The sequence below is a fragment of the Vombatus ursinus genome, unplaced genomic scaffold (assembly GCF_900497805.2).
Source record: "Vombatus ursinus unplaced genomic scaffold, bare-nosed wombat genome assembly UNPS02014775.1, whole genome shotgun sequence".
Classification (NCBI taxonomy): domain Eukaryota; kingdom Metazoa; phylum Chordata; class Mammalia; order Diprotodontia; family Vombatidae; genus Vombatus; species Vombatus ursinus.
This window is the reverse complement of record NW_020954553.1, coordinates 5,190,671-5,214,249: the sequence shown is the minus strand read 5'-3', so window position 1 is coordinate 5,214,249 and position 23,579 is coordinate 5,190,671. Positions and strand designations below refer to the sequence as shown.

At 37.5% G+C, this 23,579-nt stretch overlaps 1 protein-coding gene across 2 annotated transcripts in view; it reads left to right on the top strand.

Moving 5' to 3' along the window:
- Window positions 1-23,579, top strand: part of CCDC30 (coiled-coil domain containing 30) — a 105,049-nt gene that overhangs the window by 10,573 nt on the left and 70,897 nt on the right. Inside the window, exons 1-4 of one of the 2 annotated variants that reach the window (XM_027864731.1) lie at window positions 1,111-1,236; window positions 2,333-2,470; window positions 8,910-9,064; window positions 22,642-22,885. The exons of the other annotated variant lie outside the window; for it this stretch is intronic. Of the exons in view, the coding sequence (XP_027720532.1) occupies window positions 1,120-1,236; window positions 2,333-2,470; window positions 8,910-9,064; window positions 22,642-22,885 (654 nt within the window). The 5' untranslated portion in view covers window positions 1,111-1,119. Of the gene's footprint in view, window positions 1-1,110; window positions 1,237-2,332; window positions 2,471-8,909; window positions 9,065-22,641; window positions 22,886-23,579 lie in introns of those variants that run through there. 2 annotated transcript variants of the gene reach the window in all.

Sequence of the window (23,579 nt, the reverse complement as noted above, 5' to 3'; positions counted from 1 at the left end):
TACTGATGATATCATATGTTGTTCTAATGCTTCACTGATGATCCTGTTCCACTCCTTACCTTTGGGTCCCAGATGATGAGCAGCAGCAAAGACTCCAAAATGGGACAGTGTGGGCCCCAGAACACATCAACCAAGGATCCAAAGCCAAGTAGGAGATGGGGTTTGTTAGTAGGAGGGAATCTCTGTGGAGCAGCCTAAGATCAGTCAACAGTTAGAGAATGGATGTAGCTTTGGATCCTGCTTCATTTTCTCAAAGTTGGAATTTAGTGTGTGCTAAAATACCGTTTATGGAATTTAAATGACAAATATACGTATTTTTACCTATGATTTATTTGGGTTAAGATCTCCAGCTTAGAGACTGAGTTATCCAAAATACAAGAAGGCAAAAGAGATACCGTTATGAAAAGTCAAGGAACTGTTACAAAAGCAGAAGACTTCCAAGAGGTAAGAACTGCAAAGGTGTGATCCCAGGCTGAATATTAGAACTTAGGAAAAAGAAAAACAGGTCAATGCCCTTCAGTCAACAATTCACCAGCCTTGGGTGAAATTAGTTGCTACAGAATGCTGTCTCTGTGGAGGATAGCTCATTGAAAAGGTACTTACTTAAAAGAGGGGGGTTGGAGCTGTACCAGTAGGGTGCACACAGAGAAATGGCAGGGCTGGGTTTCAGTGGAGTCTAGAAAAAGGTGTACTGTCAGAGTTTGTTATTGTATCCTTGCATCTGCCTGTACTGTTTGATTTACTTGACAGCTATGTACTTGGGAGTGGAGAGGGGTATTTCATTGGCTCTTTGACTTTAATGAAAACATATTCGTATTCTGTAAACATGGAATAGTCATTTAATATTGATCATTTCCCCAAGTAGCTTTTCTAGTTGGGGAGAGAATGTTGTGCTCTTCTGATGCGAAAAAAATTAGGTCCACTTGGCAATTTTAAAAAAAATTGTAAATTAATTTGGTTTTATAATACAAATGAACTTGGGTAGTATAAGCCAATTTTTTCTTAATCAGCTGATTATGAAGCTTAGGTAGTACGTGTTTATCTTCAGAGTTTATTGGAAGAAACTTTTGTTTTGTGGATAGCATTTATAATGAAAGATCATTTTTACAGATAGTGATAATGAACCAAGAGGAAATTGAAGTACTTGAAAGTAAGTTATCAGAAGAAAAAGCATGGAGAAAACAATTGTCATCTGACCTTAAAAAGGCACAGAAGGTTTTGCAGGCTGAAAGTCAGGTATTTTATCATTAAGTACATTATTGGAAGCGTCACATTTTCTTGCTTAGAAAATTCACTGTTTTATTTCTCTTGAATGAATCATAAAATGAAAAGCATATAGAACATAAATTGTTAGTAATAACAATGGACCGGATCCAGTATTCTTTAACTTAGTTCCCTAACTTGCACAGCTGCACAACAGTCCATTGGGTGGCATGCTCTTTATTATTATTGTAGTGTATTGGTGTTGCCAACTGTCCTGTATTAATGGGTGTACTCCTCTTTTTTTAGCATCTTGTCCTGCCATCTTGGAAAAGTCTGTCAGGTTGAATGGTCTGCATTTGAGGAGAAACCAGGAAATGGCTTCATTTAAGTCAGGGTTTGAGAAGTTTCTTTTGAAGCCAAACCTGACTGATTTCAGGATGACAGCCCCAGATTCATCTTCCCACCTGGGGCTATAGATATAGTGCTAATAGAGCTGCTGCCACATCACCTCCTACAATTTGTCCCAGCACTACTTATTGATCTCAGAATTTCAGAGAAATTAAAAATTTCTACCTCAGAGGTGTACATTGTATATGCTCATGAAGTACTAATACTCTGATACATGATTTTAATCAACTTTATTACTTTCTTAAGCTGTACCCCTCGCCATAAAGTTGGTATCCCAGACTGACCCTCCTGTTACCTATCCACCCCACCTGTCAAGCATCATGTTATTTGTTGTATCACCTTAGAAATAGGAGACCATAATTAAACACCTTAATGAAAAGAATTACAAGGGGATTTTGGTTGAATTCTGACAGTTAAGTGAGTGAAAATGTTTTGTTAAGTTATTTTGGGATAGCAGAAAAATTAATAACATATCCAGGGCTTCAGATAATCTTTTCTGTAATTTATAAGTTTTGAAAACTTACAAAAATAGCAGTTTTAATCATTGATTTTAAGTGATTCTTGAACCAGTGATTAAGAGAGGACTTTGCCAGTAAAATGTGTTAGAAGGATAATAAATCTCTGATTGGGATAATTTTAAGAATTCTATTTTAGAAAACCTTATATATTATGTGTGGGGAAATAGTCTCATTTTATTCTACTATTTTCATTTCTTAATCAGGAATTAGAAAGATCAAAGTCAGAGCTTTTGTATCTTTTTAATAAAATTCAAAGTCTTCAAGGGGAAAGAGAAGACAAACATTTTTTTTTCACAGCATATGAAGTACTACAAAGAGAGAATGCTTTTTTAGAAACAAAGGTGAGCTCTAATGAACAAGTAATTGTATGCTCATTGTTTGTCACACAACCCCTTATTTCCATTTCTTTGGAGTATAATAACAGTCAGTAGTCAATAAACATTTATTAAGCAGCTGCTGTGTGCCAAGCAGTATATTAAGCTCTGGGGATACAAAGGAAGGCATAAGAGAGTCCCTGATCTCAAGGAGTTTACAATCACACGGGGGAGACAACCCATGAAAAGAAGCTGGCAAGGGGGAGGCAGGCAGGTCACTGACGTGATGAAGTCCTGATGCCCAGTCAGCAGTGTGGGAATTTATCTGAGGAGGTGAGAGTTTCTGAGTTGATTTCATCTTGCAGAATGATGGGTTTCTGGAGATGATGAAATCAGGAAAGTAGCAGGGTGGGAAATGATGAAGAGAACTCCTGGATACCTTCCTTAAATGGTGAAGGATCTGGGAGGAATTCTCCTGTGCTACTCTCCCCCCTCTCCAATTGGGGGCCAAGGTGCTGAGGATGTGTGTCCCTGCTTTCAAGAACCTGTATTCTACTTGGGGAGATGGTGGGATATAACATTTATAAGTATAACAGACTACCCTGCCCTCACTGTCTGAAGACCAGATAAATTTTATCTTCACCACACCCCCAGAGTTCTCTGAAACACATAAGGGGAGTGAGTAGGCTCTCTGCAAATGCCTCCAATCTCTACCAATGGTATTCTCCAATTGCAAGGGGTGGTCCCCTGAACCTCAGTTCCATTTAACCATTTACAGTCAGATTAGCTTTTACACAGAAATATTTACTTCAAAAGGTATAATAAAAAATATACAAACTTACTTTCCCAACATGTGATAGGCATAATCCCTTCTGCTTTGACCACCTCAGTTCCTATAGATCACAGTTCCACTTCTAAGATAAAACTCCTCCTAGGTTCAAGTCCCAGGCCCCGTGGCTTCTCAGGGCTTCAAGTTTAAATTTCAGCAAATGAGATTTAGTTTAGAAATCAGAACTGTCTGCAAGCATGAGGAAGGGTGTTGGGATAATGTGTTGTATATTTTAGGATATGTCAATTTGAATTTTTCACTATAAAATTCAAGATTCAATCTATACTCACAATGAAGATTGAATCCCTAAAAAAAATCTTGATCTCAGATTAGTTCCCCACTGAATTCATTTTGGGAAGATTACTAATTTAAAAGGATATCTTAAATATCTCTAGTTTAAAAGGTTCAGGTTAAAAGCACAAGGTAATTGGAAAATGTCTAAATGTATGGCTGAGCCCAAGTTTCTTCTTAAAGTTAAAGAATGGCTCTAGGAACAGAGCCAGAACCAGGTCCATGTTAAAAGCTTACTTCACAGTGTGATTTCAGGGGTTCTGTTTTTAAAAATTTTTTTTTGTAGGATTAAAACAATGTGTTCTGAAGTTTTATACTCTTCACAGAGTTTTGTTCCCAATTTCCTAATGTAGTTTAGTTATCCATTAAATATTCATATGCTACATACAAGTGGATATGAGAGAAAAAGATTCATGTTATAGTGAACATTTTGCTACTATCATTGAAAACTAAAGATACTAAATAAAAGATAATCCTACAAAACAAAAACAAAAACAAAACTCTGAACTTGAAGAGAAGACATTTCTTAAGAACAAAATTCCTTTCATTCCTATCATTTTGGTTGAAAACATTTAGATCTCAATAGTCCCCATCATCCTCCTTCTTCTCAACAGCCTCCAAAGACTGTCTACAATCAGACCCATACTTTTCTGTTCTATTTGGCCAGCTCTAGGTAAAGCTGTCATGGAGGCATAGCTTGTAGATGCCAACCTACACCCTGACTTTAGGGAACTTCATGGAGCTACAAAACTGGAAGAGCTCCAGGAAAGCAGGGACCATGTCTTTGCTAAACTAAATTTCTCCCAGCATCTAACAGATAGCTTTGCACTTAATAAATGTATGTTGAATAAATGATGTCCCCAGCTCATCCAAGCCTCCTGCTGTGATGCTTGTATCCAGGCTGACCAACTCAGACAACATCCTCTGAACCTTTCCTCCCTCCCACCAAAACATGCTTACTGCCCATCCTCCTCCCAATTCCATAGTCATTGTTTATAAAGTGACAGCTTGATAACCTATTTAACTAATCTATGCTGAAGTAATCATGGATAATAATATTTTCATGGAGAGGCCTCCCTTCCTTTTCTATTCTTCTCCCTTCTCTGATAGCAACACACTTTAATAGTTATTTTCTGTTACCTCCCCATGCTCCCTAATCTTTTTTTTGTCCTCAATTAAGAGAAAGAACTCTAAGACATGGGATTTTAGGCCAGGTAGGCAAGGAGGATAGTACCAGAGAAGATTGATATGGATGAGCTAGTTGGGGAAGGCAGGGCTCTGTTGACATCCTTGAACATTTAATTGAAGAAGATGGTAGATACCTATAGCAATGCACGTCCCCCCGCCCCCCGGCCAAAGCACAAAGCACAAGGGGAAAATAAGTAAATAGAAAGCATGGTGTAAAACTTAACTAAACCGGAGCATGCAAAGAGCATTTATAGATTAAGTTGTTGGGAGGGTAGCAAGTGGACAGAAAATGACAGAGAGTGGCCAGCTTTCTATAGTGATATATTCATTAATTAATTTATTGATGACAGTGTAACTAATGCTGAGTTTGGACTCCAATACCTTAGTACTCTGTATTTTCTGAGGAAATGGGAATGGCACGTGAGATGAAGTTGGGAAGAGCTGGTGGACTAGCTCAAGAATTCCCAGAAGAAAACCATGCTGGAGCAGATGTGATTTTGGAAGTACTGTAGGTTTGATTATCAGAATGCCTGGAGGAGTGGTTAAAAAAGGAATAAGAAAAAGTCATGGATGGCATTCTTATTACCAGAGAAATCATAGTCATAGCTCACACTTGCATAGTAATTTAAGATTTGAAAAGCACTTTGCAAAGTTGCTGAAGTGGAATTCAAACCCAGTGAGATTCAGAATTCCTGAGAGTCCAATGCTCTATCCACTGTGCTACTATGGGGCCTTCACAAATAATTGAGGGGACATCAGCCAGCAGCTATCAAGCCATGTTCCTATTTTCTAATCTCTTTCTTTGAAAATGCGGTGATATCCTTGGATAGCAAATATATTGGTTATTCTTGATGAAAAAATGAGAACTGTATGAGCAGGCTTTTCTAATTTTCTCCAGCCACTCACATCTTCATAGTTACACAATTAACTGAGAGTTATGCTTTGATTTATTTTTCAGTAATTACAAAATTACAAATAAGCATTTGACTCATAAAGAAAAACTCAGCCAGCTTTCTTCCAGCAAGATGTCTCCCACACATATATTAAAATAATACAAGAGTACCTGATAGGTGTAATCGCAGAAATGACTTTGTTCATTTATACTCTTTACTATTGTTATCAAGTGAGGCATGACACAGAAGACTATTTATTTGCCAAAAGTGTTCACCACTATCATGGAAAATGTCCTATACAGCAGAATCTAAATGAGAGATTCTCTATAAATGTGGAGCCCCTACAAAACCCCATATTTTAAACACCGGTCATCTTCCTGTGACTTTATATAACTGTGAATTATGGAATATCATAATCTGTGAAAAATGAAAATTCAAATGCAAAGGGCAAAGGCAAGACATATGGTGAGTCTAAAAAGGGGAGGAAGAAAACAAGCATTTATTAAGCACCTACCAAGTGCCAGATATTGTGCTAAGCACTTTACAAATATTATTTCACATGATACTAGTAGTAGCCTAGGTCACAATAATGTGGCCCATTGCTAATGATGCCTTATGTACATAATATGACATAAAATATACTATCTAAGAATTTTATAATTGAAAAAGGAAGTAGGCCAATCATGGAGCAAGAATGAAGGATAACAAATGGGTAGTTGAATATTTAACTAGTGCCTACAAAATGTCTAAAGGCCTCCAGCCTGTTGGGGTGATCCTTTTTTGAGAATTTTTGGGAAAACATGGACAAGAATCAGAAAAGATAAGAATGTGTAGTAGAGTTGTGATTCACCTTGTTGAAGATAGTTCTCATATTGATAAAATCATAGTCACAGTTGAATAAAGTATATTTCAGTATCTTTCCATACCTCTTTCATGCAAGCTGGTTTATTTTTCCGTAGTATTAGTTTAAGCACATTTTTTCCATTCAGTTCAGTTGTTTTTCTGTTGTGTCCAACTCTTCATGACCCCAGTGGGGTTTTCTTGGCAAAGATACTGGAATGGTTTGTTATTTCCTTCTTCAACACATTTTACAGATGAAGAAACTGAGTCAAACAAGGTTAAATGATTTGCCCAGGGTCACACCACTAGCCAAATTTGAACTCAGAGGATTGGTACTCTGTGTACTGTATCATCTAGCTGCCATTAAAATAAAGAGTTCTTAAATGCTCAAATGGGTCTCTGATCTCATAGATTTGGAAAATTCTTTGAGTGATGCAAATCAGAACTCATCCATGCTTGCTCATCCTTATGTGACCCCATGAATTCTCCCCAGAGGTATGGAAATTCTCTACTCAGCATGCTTGAGGACAGCTTCACTTTCTCCTGAAAATTACAGGGTGCCTGTATATGCATATTTGCTGATGGAAAAGCTTTATAAATTGTCCATCTAAATTGCACTGTCATAATCTGGACAACAGACATTCTTCATCCACTTAATTTTTCCTGTGTGGACCATTAGGCCAAACTCTTTCTGAACATAAATAATCAGATAAAGCAGGGAAGCATACTCATTACAAGTCTTTGCCTCTGTATTAAGGAGGAATGCTTCAAATACCTCTTTTTTCATTGATGATTAAACTCAGTTTTGCATTTTAGGCTTTTTTGCTTTTCAGACTATGTAATTCCATTGCCTTCTGAAGTTTTTGGTAGGTGCAAAATAGTCTTGTGTTATTTGAATTTATGTTCTATTAAATTTGAAGGGTTTTTTCTTGATAGCATGAAAAATTTGTTGTCATTAGAACTGTTAAATTTCACTATGTTTCTTGAAGTTTAAAGAATTTTTTTTTGTTTTTTTTTTCCCCTGAAAGCAATTTGTGGATTCTTTTGGTTAATGCTTTTTTCTGTATTCAATCGTTATGGTCAGCTTTCTTATAATATTTTTTGCATCATGGTGTTCAGGTTTCTTGACTTGCCATATTCTTCTGGGAGGTGTGTGATCCTTAAGTTGTCTCTTTACATCCTGACTTCAAGATCAACGTGTTTTGCTTGTATCACATATGTTTTTTTCAGTGTTACTTTAATACTGCTTTATATCTTCTTTGGAGATGCTCCCCATTGTGGATTCAAGTTTTTTTCTGTTCTACTAATTTTTTCTGCTGTACAGACTATTAATTTTGCCATTTGCTGTCGTCTAAATTCTTCTCTTAAGCTTCTGATTTCTGTCTTGAACCATTCTGGAAATTCTTGCTGGGGTTCCATACTCACTTGGGAATTCATGGGGTTCTGTGTTTCAAATATTGTTTTCATTTTCTTTGCCTTGCAATATTTGTTAAGAGATATTTGCCCTCTTAGATATCTTGGTAGTCATCTTCCTTTTGATTTTCATATCTGCCCTGTTGATTTATCTGTTTGCTTTAGGTTTTTAACTGACTTTTCTCCCTTCTGTGATCTTTCATAGTTTTGGTCTTTTCCCCTTTATCTTTCCCCACTGCTCACTTTCGGACTCCTTCCTCTTTGATAGTGGGTGTACTTCTCAGGGTTGGACCTCAAAGCTATCTCAACTTCCTCCCACATTGGGAAATTCACTTTTCAATGGCCCCAGTCTGTGCCCCAAGTAACTTCTGGGGGGACAGGACTGATCCCATCTAGATGCCATTCCCATTTCCCTTAGGCCCAGTAAAGTCTCACGCAATGGGCCCCTGCCCTGGTTTCCTCTGTATTTTTTTACTTCTCTGGCTTGGTTTAGTCAATGTCTGCTATTTTCTGCAGGCTTGGGGGTGGGTATTCTGGGCAGAATATCTGTCATCTTGAGGTTTCCTAACCTACGGGGCACCCCAGGCAGAATCTAGTCCTTCCCTCTTATATATGTCCTCCTGCACATGTGGCTAGGTAGAACTGAATTCCTCCATTTGTTATAACAGAACACTGGGGGAAGTTAGGGGCAGTATGTGTTAGCAGAGACTTTAGAAGGAGGGAAATTTTTAAGCTGGTCCCAAAGTACAACAAAGTAGGTTGGTTTGTGCAAAAACTCATGGTCATCATCACATTGTGATTAGACAACAGTGGAGGCTTGGTTGTACAAGTCCAAATCAGCTTGAGAAGATCTCTGGCAAGGCAATGACATCCATGTGGATTCTGTTTCTTGTAGTTTAAGGGTATCACTTCTCATAGCAAGAATTACATAGCTTTTAATAGAGGGTTTAATTGCATAATTTATGAAAGAGTATAAGATAAAATTGCTGAAGTTTTCACTTTAACTCTACAGGTCTTGAAGCTTTCACGACAATGTGAGCACTTAAATCAGTTAGCCATGGGGGTAAAAGCTGCAGATCCTAATGCAGTGATAAATCCAGGAATGTCTAAAGATCATACACTTGAAGAACCAAGTCAGAGCCTGAGGGGGGAAAGACAGCAACCATGGTAAATTTAGTAAATTTTATAGTATCATCAGCATTTCAAAAATTGAATTTTATTTGAGTGGATCATTCCTAGAGTTTCACTTTTTTCTTGGATGTTATAAATGCTATGAATGGACCAATTAATTATAAAGTTTGCCCAACTATTTTTTGTCTAAATTTTGAGAACCATTTTTGTAAATGTCTTTTCTTCCTCTAGCTCTTTCCTCTATTTTCATTAAAACCCTAGATCCAGTAGTAAAGGTTTTTGTTTTGTTGCCTTTTACCTTGGCTAAATGCGTGGCTATGTTTTAGGGTCAGTAAGACTGACATAGGCAAAAGATATCTAAGCCACAACTAGGTTATAACAAGATAATGGGATGATTGAGGCTCAATCTAATTTGGCTTTTGGATTCTATACCACATGAAACTGCAGAAGTGTGGCCTACAGGCAGCTCCAGAGGACATACCAACTGATTTTCAGGGGTGGAAATTGATAAAAGGGAACTCTGTTGTTAGTCATGTGACTGACCAAGTGCACTGCCTAAGATCTACTTAGAAAGTAGATCAACACTTGATGCTGAGCATGGAATATTTTGATGACAAGATAGATTAGTGCTTGGCAACTGATCAGGAAAATTTCCAGAGAAAGATGCAATTTGGAGGAGGGTTGTGATAGGTGGAGAGGAAGAAAGGGCAGAAGGCATTCTTGAAAAGAACAAGATGAATAGCACAGGGCAGGTTCATGATACAAGCCAGTTAACTGGTTTGACTGAAATAGAGGTTTCCCATGAGGGGAGGGGGTTAATGGGAGAGAACTCTGGCAAGGCAAAGAGGTGCCAGCTTGGGGAATTTGAACTTTTTCCTGTAGGCATTCTGAAGGAGAGGAATAGTTATTTGTTCCCTTTGGTTTAGTTAATACAATCTATTTTGCCCTTTTCAGAGAGGGAGGATGATATACTGGAAAGACCATTGCACCTGAAATTAGAAAAGATCTAGTTTTAAAGTCTAGTTCTGATGCTTACTAGATGTATAACCTTGGGCAAGTCACTTGAAACTCAGTTTTCTCATCTCTAAAATTAGTGGTACAGTGGATTTTGTAAGATTGTTTGGGAAAATTGCTTTGCAAAACTTAAAGAATTATTATCATTGTCATTATTATTGGTATGTTTGCATTTTAAACCTTATCTCTAATTGTGTATTAGAAGGCTTTGCCTTCTCAAATCATTTTTAAGAAAATGCAAGGCATCAGTCAGAAAAATGGGAGATTTTGCAGAGCAGGGGGCCCCCTGAAATCAAGCCACATAAATAGTTATCTACTGTAAATCACTGAGTAACAGATACAGAATTATGAAAGAAGATGAGAGGTTAAGTTATAGAGGTAGTAGAGGCTTAGAGATGAAGTTAATGAGAGCTTTAGATGTTGTTAATATTAGTTCCTTAAATCCTGGCACTATGTGATAGAAACAATGTTTGAGGAAGGTTGGTTTAATATCAGTGTATTTAGATAGATTGGTGTGGGGAAATAGTACAGATAGAATAAGGCTGTGTACAAGCATTGTGTACTGATAGGACTCCACAATTAATTATGGCGTCTGTTAGTGTCACTGGTTAGCTGGGCTGGTTTTAATTTATTATCTCTTTGCAAACAGTCTAATGCTGGAGGGCAACTGGGATAGAGAAGGCACTGGTTCCCATTCCCATGAGGATTGGTTGAAAGAACTGGAAAAGAGATGAGAGCTATCTATAAACATTTAAAGGGCTCATATTGAAAAGGGATTGGACCAGCTCTTCTCGGTATGAAAGGCAGATCCAGGAACCCTGGGTGGAAGGTCCAGAGAGGCAAATCTAGGCCTGATAATATTTTCCCAAAAATTAGAACAATCCAATAGTGAAATAAACCACCTTAGGAGGCGGAAGGTTTCCCTTCAGTGGAGGCCTTCCAATACAGGCAGAATTATCCCTTGGAGACGATGTTGTAGAAATTGTTCATAAGTTGGACTGTTGAGATTTTGTCAGTCTCAATCAGCCACCACCAAGGGATGAAGAAGATGATGAATTCAGCCTCATTCTCCCCTTATTGCTTACAAAATGGTCCCAAGCCCAGCCTAATGATTCAGTGTCCACTGCTGCCATGGAAAACACTTAGCAGCATTGGTGCAGCCCTGAGCGGGCAGGCATCCTCCAGTAGCCAGGACTCCACTTGCTGCAGTGTAAGCAAGGGCAGTCAGGTATGTCCTGGCTGCTGGACATCTAGGTGCTTCAGCACAGCCCAGGGCAATCAGGCATCGTCCAGGGGCCAGATCTCCATGTACTTGAAGTGTCGCCCCGGGGAAACAAAGAAAAACCCACCTGGCCTCAGCACACACAAGATACCACCATTAGGATCCCAGCTCAGCACCAGGTAAGCTGCCAGACTCCTACAGCCTCCAGCCGCCAGTACCTGAGGCCGCAGCACACAAAGCCAGTGACCAGGCTCCTGGCCCCCAGCACAAAAAGCTTGGGACAGTGCCCCTGTGTTCCTGCAGGAGAGCTCAACTTTAAAAGCTAGGAAATAAGCAAACAAGATGAGCAAAAAGCAAAAAAGAACCTTGACCGTAGAGAACTTTTATGGTGACAGGGAAGATCAAAACACAATCTCAGAAGAGGACAACATTGTCAATTTACCTACATCTGAAACCCCAAAGGGGAATATGAATTGGTCTCAAGCCCAAAAAACCTTCTTGGAAGAGCTTAAGAAGGATTTTAAAAGTCAAATAAGAGAGATGGAAGAAAAAATGGGGGAAAAAATGAGCGGTATGCAAGAGAGAGTCAATAGCTTGGAAAAGTAAGGACAAAAATTGACTGAAGAAAACAACTCCTTAAAGTAGAAGTGGCCAAATGGAAAAGGAGGTGCAAAAGCTAACGGAAGAAAATAATTCCTTAAAAATTAGAATTGGGCAAGTGGAAGCTGATGACTCTCTAAGACATAAAGAATCAGTCAAACAAAATCAAAAGAATGAAAAAATAGAAGAAAATGTAAAATACCTCATTGGAAAAACAACTGACCTGGAAAATTGATCCAGAAGAGATAATTTAAGAATTATTAGACTACCTGAAAGCCATGATCAAAAAAGAGCCTGGACAGCATCTTTCAAGAAATTATCAAGGAAAACTGCCCTGATATCCTAGAACCAGAGGGCAAAATAGTCATTGAAAGAATCCACCTATCACCTCCTGAAAGATCCCAAAATGAAAACTCCAAGGAATATTGTAGCCAAATTCCAGAATTATCAGGTCAAGGAGAAAGTACTGCAAGCAGCCAGAAAGGAAAACATTTAAATATTGTGGAACCAGAGTCAGGATTACATAGGACTTAGCAGCTTCTACATTAAAGGATATGAGGGCCTGAAATATGATATTCTGAAAGGATTACAACCAAGAATCAAGTGTCCAGCAAAACTGAGTATAATCTTTCAGGGGAAAAGATGGACATACAATGAAATGGGGGACTTTCAGTTGTTCCTGATGAAAAAAAAAAAAAAAGAGATGAGGAGAAGCTTTGATCTTTAAATTTAAGACTCACGAAAAGCATAAAAAGGTGAACAGGAAAGAAAAAAAGAAACATGTTATTCGATAAGGTCAAACTGTTTACATCCCTACATGGGAAGATGATACTTGTAACTCTTGAGAACTGTATCTTTATTCTGACATTTAGAATGGGTATACATAGACAGAGGGTGTGGGTATAAGTTGAATTTGAGGTGATGATAAAAATAAGGGGTGAAAAAAAGCATTGTACTGGGAGAAGAGGAGAGGGGTAGACAGAATTGGGTAAATTACATCACAGGAAGAGGCACAAAGACCTATTACAATAGAGGGAAAGAAGGGAGGGAGTGAGCATTGTTTGAACCTTACTCTCATCAGATTTGCTCAAAGAGAGAATAGCATGCACATTCAGTTAGTTATAGAAATCTGTCTTACTCTATAGGGAAGTAGGATGAGAAAGGGGAAAGAAAAGGGAGGGGATGGATAGAAGGGAGGGAAGATTAAGGGAAGTCATGGTCAGAAGCAAAACACTGGTGAGGAGGGAAAGGGTGAAAGGAGAGAGAAAAGTATAAATGTTGGGGAAATAGGATGGAGAAAAAGACACAGTAATCATAACTGTGAATGTGAATGGGATGATCTCTCCCATAAAATGGAAGTGGATAGCATAATGGATTAAAAAACAGAATCCTACCATATGTTGTTTACAAGAAGCACATTGGAAGCAGAGATATACACACAGAGTAAAGGTAAAAGGCCGAAGCAGAATATATTATGATTCAGCTGAAGTAAAAAAAAAAAAAAAAGCTGGGGTAGCAATCCTGATATCAGACAAAGCAAAAGCAAAAATAGATCTAATTAAAAGAGTTAAGGAAGGAAACTGCATCTTGCTAAACAGTACCAAAAAACAATGAGGTAATATCAATACTAAACATATATGCACCAAGTGGTATAGCATCCAAATTCTTAGAGAAGTCAAGTGAGTTACAGGAAGAAATAGCAAAACTGTACTAGTGGGGGACCTCAACCTCCCCCTCTAAGAACTAGATGGATCTAACCACAAAATAAATAAGAAGTTAAGGAGATGAACAGAATTTTAGAAAACTTAGATATGATAGACTTCTGGAGAAAATTAAATGGGGGAAGAAAAAAATATATACCCTTTTTGTCAGTGGTACTGGTACCTATGCAAAAACTGACCATGTATTAGGGCATAAAAATCTTACAACCAAATGCAGAAAGGCAGAAATATTAAATGCATCCTTCTCAGATCAGTATGCAATAAAAATTATGTGTAATAAAGGGCCATGGAAAGATAGATTGAAAATTAATTGGAAACTAATCTAATCCTAAAGAATGAGTGAGTCAAACAGCAAATCATAGAAACGATAACTTCATCAAAGAGAATGACAATAATGAGGCAACATATCAAAACTTGTGGAATGCAGCCAAAGCAGTTCTTAGAGGAAATTTTATATCTCTAGATGCTTACATGAATAAAATAGAGAAAGAAGAGATCAATGAATTGGGCATGTAACTAAAAAAGCTAGAAAAAGAACAAATTAAAAATCCCCAATTAAATACCAAATTAGAAATTCTGAAAATCAAAGGAAAGATTAATGAAATAGAAATTAAGAAAACTATTGAATAAAACTAAAAGCTGGTTTTATGGGAAAAAAAACAATAAAATAGACAAACCTTTGGTTAATTTGATTAAAAAAAAAAAGAAAACCAAATTACCAGCATCAAAAATGAAAAGGGTGAATTTACTACCAATGAAGAGGAAGTTTAAACAACAGTTAAGAGCTATTTTGCCCAACTGTATGCCAATAAATCTAACAATCTAAGTGAAAGGAGGGATATTTATAAAAATATAAATTGCCCAGAGTAACAGAAGAGGAAACAAAATGCTTAAATAACCCAATTTCAGGAAAAGAAATAGAACAAGCCATCAATGAACTCCCTAAGAAAAAAATCCCCAGGGCCACATGGATTTACAAGTGAATTCTACCAAACATTTAATGAACAATTCCAATGCTATATAAACTATTTGGAAAAATAGGCGAAGAAAGAGTCCTACCAAATTCTTTTTATGATACAAATATGGTGCTGATACCTAAACCAGGAAGAGCCAAAACAGAGAAAGAAAATTATAAACCAATTTCCCAAATGGATGTTGATGCAAAAATTTGAAATAAAATATTAGCAAAGAGATTATAGCAACTTATCATGAGAATATAATGTACTATGACCAAGTGGGATTAATACCAGGAATGTAGGGCTGATTCAATATTTGGAAAACTATCAGCTTAATTGACCATAACAACAACAAAATTAACAGAAATCATATGATTATCTCAATAAATGCAGAAAAAACTTTTGACAAAATGCAATACCCATTCCTATTAAAAACACTAGAAAGCATAGGAATAGAGTTTTCCTTAAAATGATAAATAGCATGTATCTAAATCCATCAGCAAGCATTCTATGCAATGAGGATAAGGTAGAAGCATTTCCAGTAAGATCAGGGGTGAAACAAGGATGTCCATTATCACCACTGTTATTCAATATTGTACTAGAAATATTAGCTTTGGCAATAAGAGAAGAAAAAGAAATTGAAGAAATTAAAATAGGCAATGAAGAAACAAAGCTATCACTCTTTGTAGATGATATGATGGTATACTTACAGAATCCTAGAGAATTAACTGAAAAACTACTTAAAATAATAACTTTAGCAGAGTTGCAGGATATAAAATAAACCCACACAAATCATAGGCATTTCTATATATTACTAACAAAGGCCAGCAATAAGATATAGAAAGAGAAATTCCATTTAAAGTAATGTAGACAATATAACATATTTGGGAGTCGCCTGCCAAGGCAAAGCCAGGAACTATATGAACACAATTACAAAACACTTTTTTTGCACAAATTAAGTCAGATCTAAACAATTGAAAAAATATCAGTTGCTCATGGGTAGGCCAAGCTAATATAATAAAAATGACAACTCTACCTAAATTAATTTACTTATTCAGTGCTATATCAATCAAACTACCAAAAAATTAGTTTATAGAGCTAGGAAAAATCATAGCAAAATTCATCTGGAAGAACAAAAAATTCAGAATATCAAGGAAATTAATGAAAAGAAATACAAGAGAAGGTGGCCTAGTTGTACCAGATCTAAAACTGTAGTATAAAGCAGCAATCAGCAGAACTACTTGGTACCGGCTCAGAAGTAGAGTGATGGATCAGTGGAATAGGTTAGGTAAACAACACACAATAAACTACTATAGTTAAACTCAAAGACTCCAGCTTCTGAGATGAGAACTCACTATTTAACAAAAACTGCTGGGAAAACTTTAAAATAGTATGACGGAAACTAGGCATAGACCAACATCTTACAACCTATACCAAGATAAAGTCAAAATAGGTACTTGATTTAGATATAAAGACTGATACTATAAGCAAACCAAGAGAGCAAGGAATAGTTTACCTGTCAGATCTATGGAGAAGGGAAGAGTTTATGACCAAACAAGAGACAGAGAACATCATGAAATGCCAAATGGATAATTTTGTTTACATTAAATTGAAAAGTTTTTATACAAACAAAGCCAATGCAACCAAGATTAGAAGGAAAGCAGAAAGCTGGGAAACAATTTTTACAGCCAATGTCTCTGATAAGTGCCTCATTTGTAAAATATATAGAGTACTGAGTCAAATTTATAAGAATACAAACTATTCCCCAATTTATAAATGGTCAGAGGATACGAACAGGCAGTTTTCAGAAGAAGAAATTGAAGCTATCTATAGTCATGTGAAAAAATACTCTAAATCACTATTGATTAGAGAAATGCAAATCAAAACAACTTTGAGGTACCATATCACACCTATCAGATTGGCTAACATGACAAAACAGGAAAATGATAAATGTTGGAGAAGATGTCGGAAAATCGCAACACTAAAGTATTGTTGGTGGAGTTGTGAACTGATTCAATCATTCTGGAGGGCAATTTTGGAACTATGCCCACAGGGCTATAAAATTGTGCATGCCCTTTGATCCAGCAATACCACCACAGAGCTGCCATATTAATATTTCTAAAGCACAGATCTTATGGATACTTCTATCCAAGAGTCTTCAATGCCTCCCCATTGCCTCTAGAGCACAGGACAGATTCTTCACTTTGGCACTGAAGGCTTGTGACAATCTACTTCCGTATTTATTCCATCTTTCCATAGTTATGTCCCATTAAAGGGAAAAGGATCCAGTTGTACAAAAATATTAACAGCGGCTCTTTTTATAGTGGCAAAGAATTGGAAATTGAAGGGATGCCCATCAATTGGGGAATGGCTGAAGAAATTGTGGTATATGAATGTAATGGAATACTATTGTTCCATAAGAAATGATGGGTAGGCGGATTTCAGAAAACCTTGGAAGATTTACATGCATTGATGCTGAGTGAAGTGAGCAGAACCAGGAGAACGCTGTACACACTAACAGCCACATTGTGTGATGACCAACTTTGATAGACTTAGCTTTTCTTAGCAATGCAATGATCTAAGACAATTCCAAAAGACTCATGATGGAAAATGCTATCCACATCCAGAAAAAGAACGACGGAGTCTGAATTCAGATCAAAGCATACTATTTTCTCTCTCTCTTTTTTTCCTTTCTTGTGTTTTTTTCCCTTTTGCTCTGATTCTTCTTTCACAACATGAATAGTATGTTAATATGTTTAATATGATTGTACATATACAGCCTACATCAAATTGCATGTTGTCTTGGAGTGGGGGGAGTGAAGGGACAAAAATTTAGAACTCAAAATCTTTTAAAACTGAATGTTGAAAATTAAAAATAAATTATTTAATTAATTTTTTAAAAACCCAGGAACAATGAATACTACTGTATCCTCCTGCTCCCTCATCACGCACTAAGTAATTGGAGAAACTTTTAGCTAAGGTCTGGACATTTTTACATGGTAAATGTATTGTGATTAAAACTGAGAAGAGGAGACAACCATAAGGCTTTAGCAGTGATCCAAGCATGAGATGCTGAGGGCCTAGTTTAGAGTAGTGGCTTTAGAAAATATTATGAAAAATCAGAATGAGCAAAAATCTAACTCAGGAATATGGCTTAGAGCCATGGTCCTTCAGAAGAGTTGTCAAGGAAACTTGTCTTAGCTCTGAACCTGCTGGTAATCTAGGAGACACTGCCATAAGGACTGCTCCCCTCTAAAGAGGTCTTATTGTCCATCTGCTTTCTATGTCCAGGTCCACAGTTGGAGCTCTGGCACTATGTAATACATCCTGATGCACACCTTAGCCTTGGATTCTCAGTACTTTACCTGCCCATTCATCTCCTTCTGTGCCCCGAATCATAACTTCTTTTCATTTCAGGCTCACGTGATCTAGTAAAATGCCTCGTCCAGAGGAGGTGCTCTGTAAATATTTATTCACAGAATCCTAGGATCCTCATAAACCTATGAGGATAAACCTATTCATAGTCCTAAAGCTGAAAAAAAAATTCTCTCCTCTGCAATATCTTCACAAATAGCCATTTGCTCAAAAATCTTCCCATTGCCTCCTAAAACAGCCCATTCCACTTTTTAATAGAGTCGATAGGAGAATATTCCTAACATTAAGCCTAAATTTACTCCTTTATAATTTCTATTCCTAGCTCTGCCCTCTTGGGCCAAATTAAGAACAAGTCTTAATTCTAGTACCTTTTGCCAGCCTAGAGGACAGCTGCTATATTTCCTTTAAGTCTTCCCTTTCTTTGGGCTAAGCATACTGTTGATTGATTCTTGCAGTGCAGCTGATTCATTGTCCCTCAGGGATTCTACTTTGAGTTGTTGCTGTATTTTCTATTCATGATGCTAGACATATTCAAAGTGTCTTGGTGAGGTTACTATCCTCAGGTACCCAGAAAAGATAAGGAGGTGGATGACTCAGAGACATTGAAATAGCAAGTGGTTCTAGGGCTAGGGTCAAAGACAGTTGGCTGAAGGAGCTAGCCTTAGCAGAAGTGATGGGCTTTGAGAAGAATGAGATAACTAGCAAGTGGGAGTATGGAAGTAACGATTTATCTGGGAAGAGGAACTGGTATGGGCCAATTTCTTCCCTATATATGAAGAGACAAGCTCAGTTCAGGTGGTTTTCTAAATGGCTATGAAAAAATAGCCATTATTTAGATGTAATGTACAAGTGTTGACACTGGTTGATCAAAGCAAGAATGGCAAGTGCTCTATCAGGCTATAAGGTAGAAATCCTAATCCAGTAAAGAGTAGATCAGGGAGCTGGCATGTGATGAAGGTGGAAGCAAAGGAAGCAGATATAATGGAAGTCATAGATGAGAACCTACGCGGGGGCAGGGTGTAGTGGAAGGGGGGGGGGCGCTGGCCAAATAGACAGATGTATGGTCAGCCGGCCAATTAGAGTTAGAGCTATCGAGGATGGTGAGGTAAGGAACCTGATTGAGGTCCATGGCAACAGCCAGATTTTTTTCGCTGAAGGACAAGTTCTATTAACAGATGCTTGTAGCCTGTTAACCTTAATCAGGGGCTCTTTTTTTTGAGTAACCCTGGTATATCTAAAGAGGCCCCAGGGCAGAGGTCTGGCTCCACTAGGATAGTAGCTTCATCTTCTTCAGTCCATTAATTCTGAGTCTGATAGTAGGCAACAGTACTGTATCCTCAGGGTAGACATGTCTTTGCCAAGTTCCATCTGGATGCACTGTCTCTTAAGTCTGCATTACTGTCTAATTTATCAGCTATGGTTGGAGGCCTTGTAATAGGACTTTTGCCCAGGGCCTTAACAGGAGATGCCTTGTCAACCATGCTAAGATACATGGACTGCAAGGTGCTGGAGCTCTGGCAGTGATATGGGAGGTTGGACTAGAGGTCTTTAAGGGCCTGTCTGCGTGCTTGCCTATCTGTCTATTATAAAATCCCTAACATTTGCCAAACCTTGTGCTAGGCAAAATGGACATGAAGACCAAAGTCAGGCAACCCTACTCTCCTGGTACTTGTCTAAGATTTTGTGTTAAGTGGTTTTTACTGACTTCCATATTAAACTTAGAGCTCTATGTTTCTTTCTGCTGCACACTACTTGTTCCCAATTTGTCTTTCCTCAATGTGTCTGTTTAGTTTGTCTTTGGTCTTTAAGTGTTAGAACTGAAGTTTTATTAGCAGTCAGATGAAGAAGACCAGAGAGGGCAAGGGCCTAGAAAGAGGACCCACCAGGGCAGGACAGTTATTGATGATCGATCTCAGCAGTAGACAGGTCCAGTACCTGTGGCTGTTAGGGAGGTGTACCAGGGCCTCATGAGCACAGGTTCCCCACCCCTAGAAGGAGTGGATAACAGGTGCATGTCTCAGCAGGTGGACAATCTTGGCAATCTTGTCAAGTTCAGACAAGATAGATGTTTAGTTTTGTCAGCATCTCTCAAAAAACAAGCCACAGGAACTGGACATCAGAGGTAGAACTAGGTAAATAAAGCTGGGCTCCAGGCCCAAAGAGCATGAGACTAAGAAAGGGATTTGAATATGAGAGAATAATATAGAAATCCAGTTTGTTGTAATTGAGGTGTAACGTGCATTGATTACAAGGAATAAGACAAGAGCCTGGTTACTAGAATTTGGACTATAAGATTACAGCAAGCAGCAAGAATGATTTGATGCTGAACTTTGGACTATGGATCTTGGTCTAATCACATGTTTCCTGTGTTAGATTAATCCAATAGCTTAAAGCAAAAACTGTAGGTGGGAATTATGGTGCCAGGTCACTGATTTTGCTAGGTATAAGAACTAAGATTGATTACAATTGAATTTTATCTTTTGGGGTTTTTAATGGATTGTTTCCCTATCAATATTTTTAATTAAATTCCTCTGTTCCAAACTCAATTTACTATCATCTGTAGATTTAACATAAATTCAGTTCTGTTGTCTATATCACTTTAGATATAATTAAATGGTATCCATACCAATACTTATTCCTTGGGAACCTCATTCTTATACTTCTACAAGTTGATATTGAAACATTAATAAACACCTACTGAATGTGATACTAGAAACATGCCTGTCTATGTCCCCACTAAATAGAAGTTTTTAAAAATATCATCTTTATTTGTTGAGTGGTAGCCAATGGGATAAAAATGAAAGTGGAGATAGAATTCCCCTGTTCCTTCCTTTCTTCCTAGCCTTAAGGAAGACCTACTGTCATTATGTCATAGAAGGAAATTTAATTGCTCTGTGATGATATGTCATTTAGGGGAGGATCCATTGATTTGTGATTTCAAAGAGACCTTCCTTAGCACTTGATCCACAATTTTATTAAAGTGGCTTCTTTTCCCCTTTAAAAAGATGAGCTCATAATATGAGTAACTCATATTTTCTGTTCTTCAAGGACTTATGTATCCTCCATTGGATTAGAAGGTTGAAGGAGTAGAGAGTTGATGAGTGGATTTTCACAGGAGGGAGAAAGAGAGAATAACATGAGAATAGAAACAGTACTAACGTCTCATAGCTGCTTAACTATCCATTCTGGTTCCAAAACTGCCTCTTGATGGAGGCTAGCAATATTTATAGCTCTGTCAGTATTTTATGTGACTGTATTTAGAGGAGTACATGTATCAGCCTATGGAGTATTTTCCCCTTGTGGGTATGTGTATGTTGGACCTACTTAGGAAGCCTTATAAAGTTTGAAATTCTCGCCCTGGTACCTTAGAACCAGAGGGCCCTAAACAACCTCATTACCTCCATTTCCTCTCATACCTCATTATACATTATCCACTTATCTCAGGGACATGTGCCCCAAAACGTCTGTTACTTCATCTCTCTTTGACCATCAAGCCATAATGAACGTGTCATATGCCCAGATCACCTTTTACCTCATAGCCTCTTATAGCATATAAACAGTTCCTATAATTAATTAATGGAAAACTATTAAGCACTCACCAAGCAGCATTGTAAATACTGAGAGATAGAAAGATAATTCATACTTCTTGTACTTAATGGGCTTCCAGTCTAATGGGGGTCATGACATATACACAAAATGGAGTATTCCGTAATACCTGTGTAATGGCTCTAGATACAGTCGGAGTATGACATGTATGAAGTGCTATGAGAGGTCAGAAGAAGAAAATATTTTCTTCATAAAATCTTTTAGAGGAAAATTAGCTGTTTCCTCTCCTTTTGCCCACTGAAGACTAGGAACTATAGTTAATATCTTTAATTTTAATCCAAGTGATATATTGTCTGTAACTCTTCATCCCTGTGACCAGTAAATTATATAAATCCTTATACGTTCATGTATAGGCATGTCTTAATTGCATATTCACAACAGTATGTGTGGCTTAGATTATGAACTTCATAGAGGACTGGAATCCAGTCTATTTCTAGCACCAAATCACAGTTCTGTATGTAGTAGATACTGCTCTATGATGTTGGATATGAAAGTCCCATGGGTTAATGCTTTGGGGAAAACATAAAATTTCTCACCACAGAAGTAGAGCAGCTCTGTACACAGCTGCAATAGTTCTATTTCCTATTTGGATATACAGTGAACCCTAGATATTCTTGGGAATAGTGTGAACATGGTGAAGAAGGAAGAATAGTTGCAATCTCTAATGACCCGCCCCCCATGGTCATTTTTCTCTGTATGCCTCCAAGATCTGTCTGCACATGCCCAAACTGCCAGTTTGAGAAGTGGAAAATTCAGTCAAATGCATTACTTAGTGTTGCATAGACCAAAACAACTTATTATTTTGCTGAATTTAACTTTTTAAACAATTGATCATTCAAATGCATTTATATGACCCGAAAACTGGCATTCTCTACTTGCCTAGAATATAAACCTGGCTGAAAACCTTAGAGGGGGCAGAGGGACACTATCATCTCCTACAATGCATTGCTGCCTCTTATATAGTTGGCACGGGAGAATTACACCCATGGAAATAGGGTATCTGCTTTGTTAATACATCTAGTTAGTAAATCTTGCTTCCAGTCTTTACTTTAAATATTTTCTTTATCCTCTGCTACAATAATGAACATTTTGACTGGTTTTTGTTATATTTGCATCAAGTCCTGAATTAGCAGAAGGTAGCAGACAGATGGACATGCTAAAGGAACCATTGAAGGGGGGCTCTTATCCAAAAGAGATGGAAAGGGAAGAACATCCTCAACAGGAACAAGATGTAAATGCTGAGCGGCAGCAATTTAATAGCAAGTCTGAGGAGACAAGGCTTAGAGAAGAGTTGAACCAACTGAGTAAACAATTTCTCCATTCTCCCAGTTCTGGAGATAGTTCAGATGACAGTAGCAAACAGGTATGTTGCACCACTAGTGAGAAAAACATAACTCTGTAAATAAATGTCACTGCTCTATTTCCTATAATCAGCTGTGGATGTAAATTATTTTGACGTCATTACTACCACCAAATATTTATTGAGTAACACCTGTGTGTATGGCATGAGTCAAGACATTTGGAGTGATGATGGCAAGGGATAAGAAAGAAGGATCAATGACAGAAAAACTGATTTATTTATGCTTTTCCATAATTAAACTTTCTGGACACATTAAATTTGTCCTACTAATATGTTGTTTCCATAATTTACTTAGCATCTCCTACAATTTCATTTATTTATTTGTATTTATATGGTGATATCCTGACTCCCAAAGTAGGTTGTAAGAGAGCTCCTTGAGGTCCAGCACCATGTTTTATGCCTCTTTGTATCCCCTCCACTTAGTTCAATGCTTTGCACAAAGCAGACACTCAATAAATGTTTGTTGAGGATGATATTGGCATATATTTCCAATTGTTTGCTATGAAATTACCCACTAAAGACCTGATAGAGGATTGTTTATAGCAAATTGTTTTCTTTGTAGTGCAATAGAGTCTCAGAATTAGAAGGCACCTCATAGGTTATCTAGTCTAACTCCTGATAGAAGCATGACTCTTGTCTACAGCATCTTTAGCAAGTAATCATCTGACCAGGAAACTCATTACTCTAGTGTATTTGA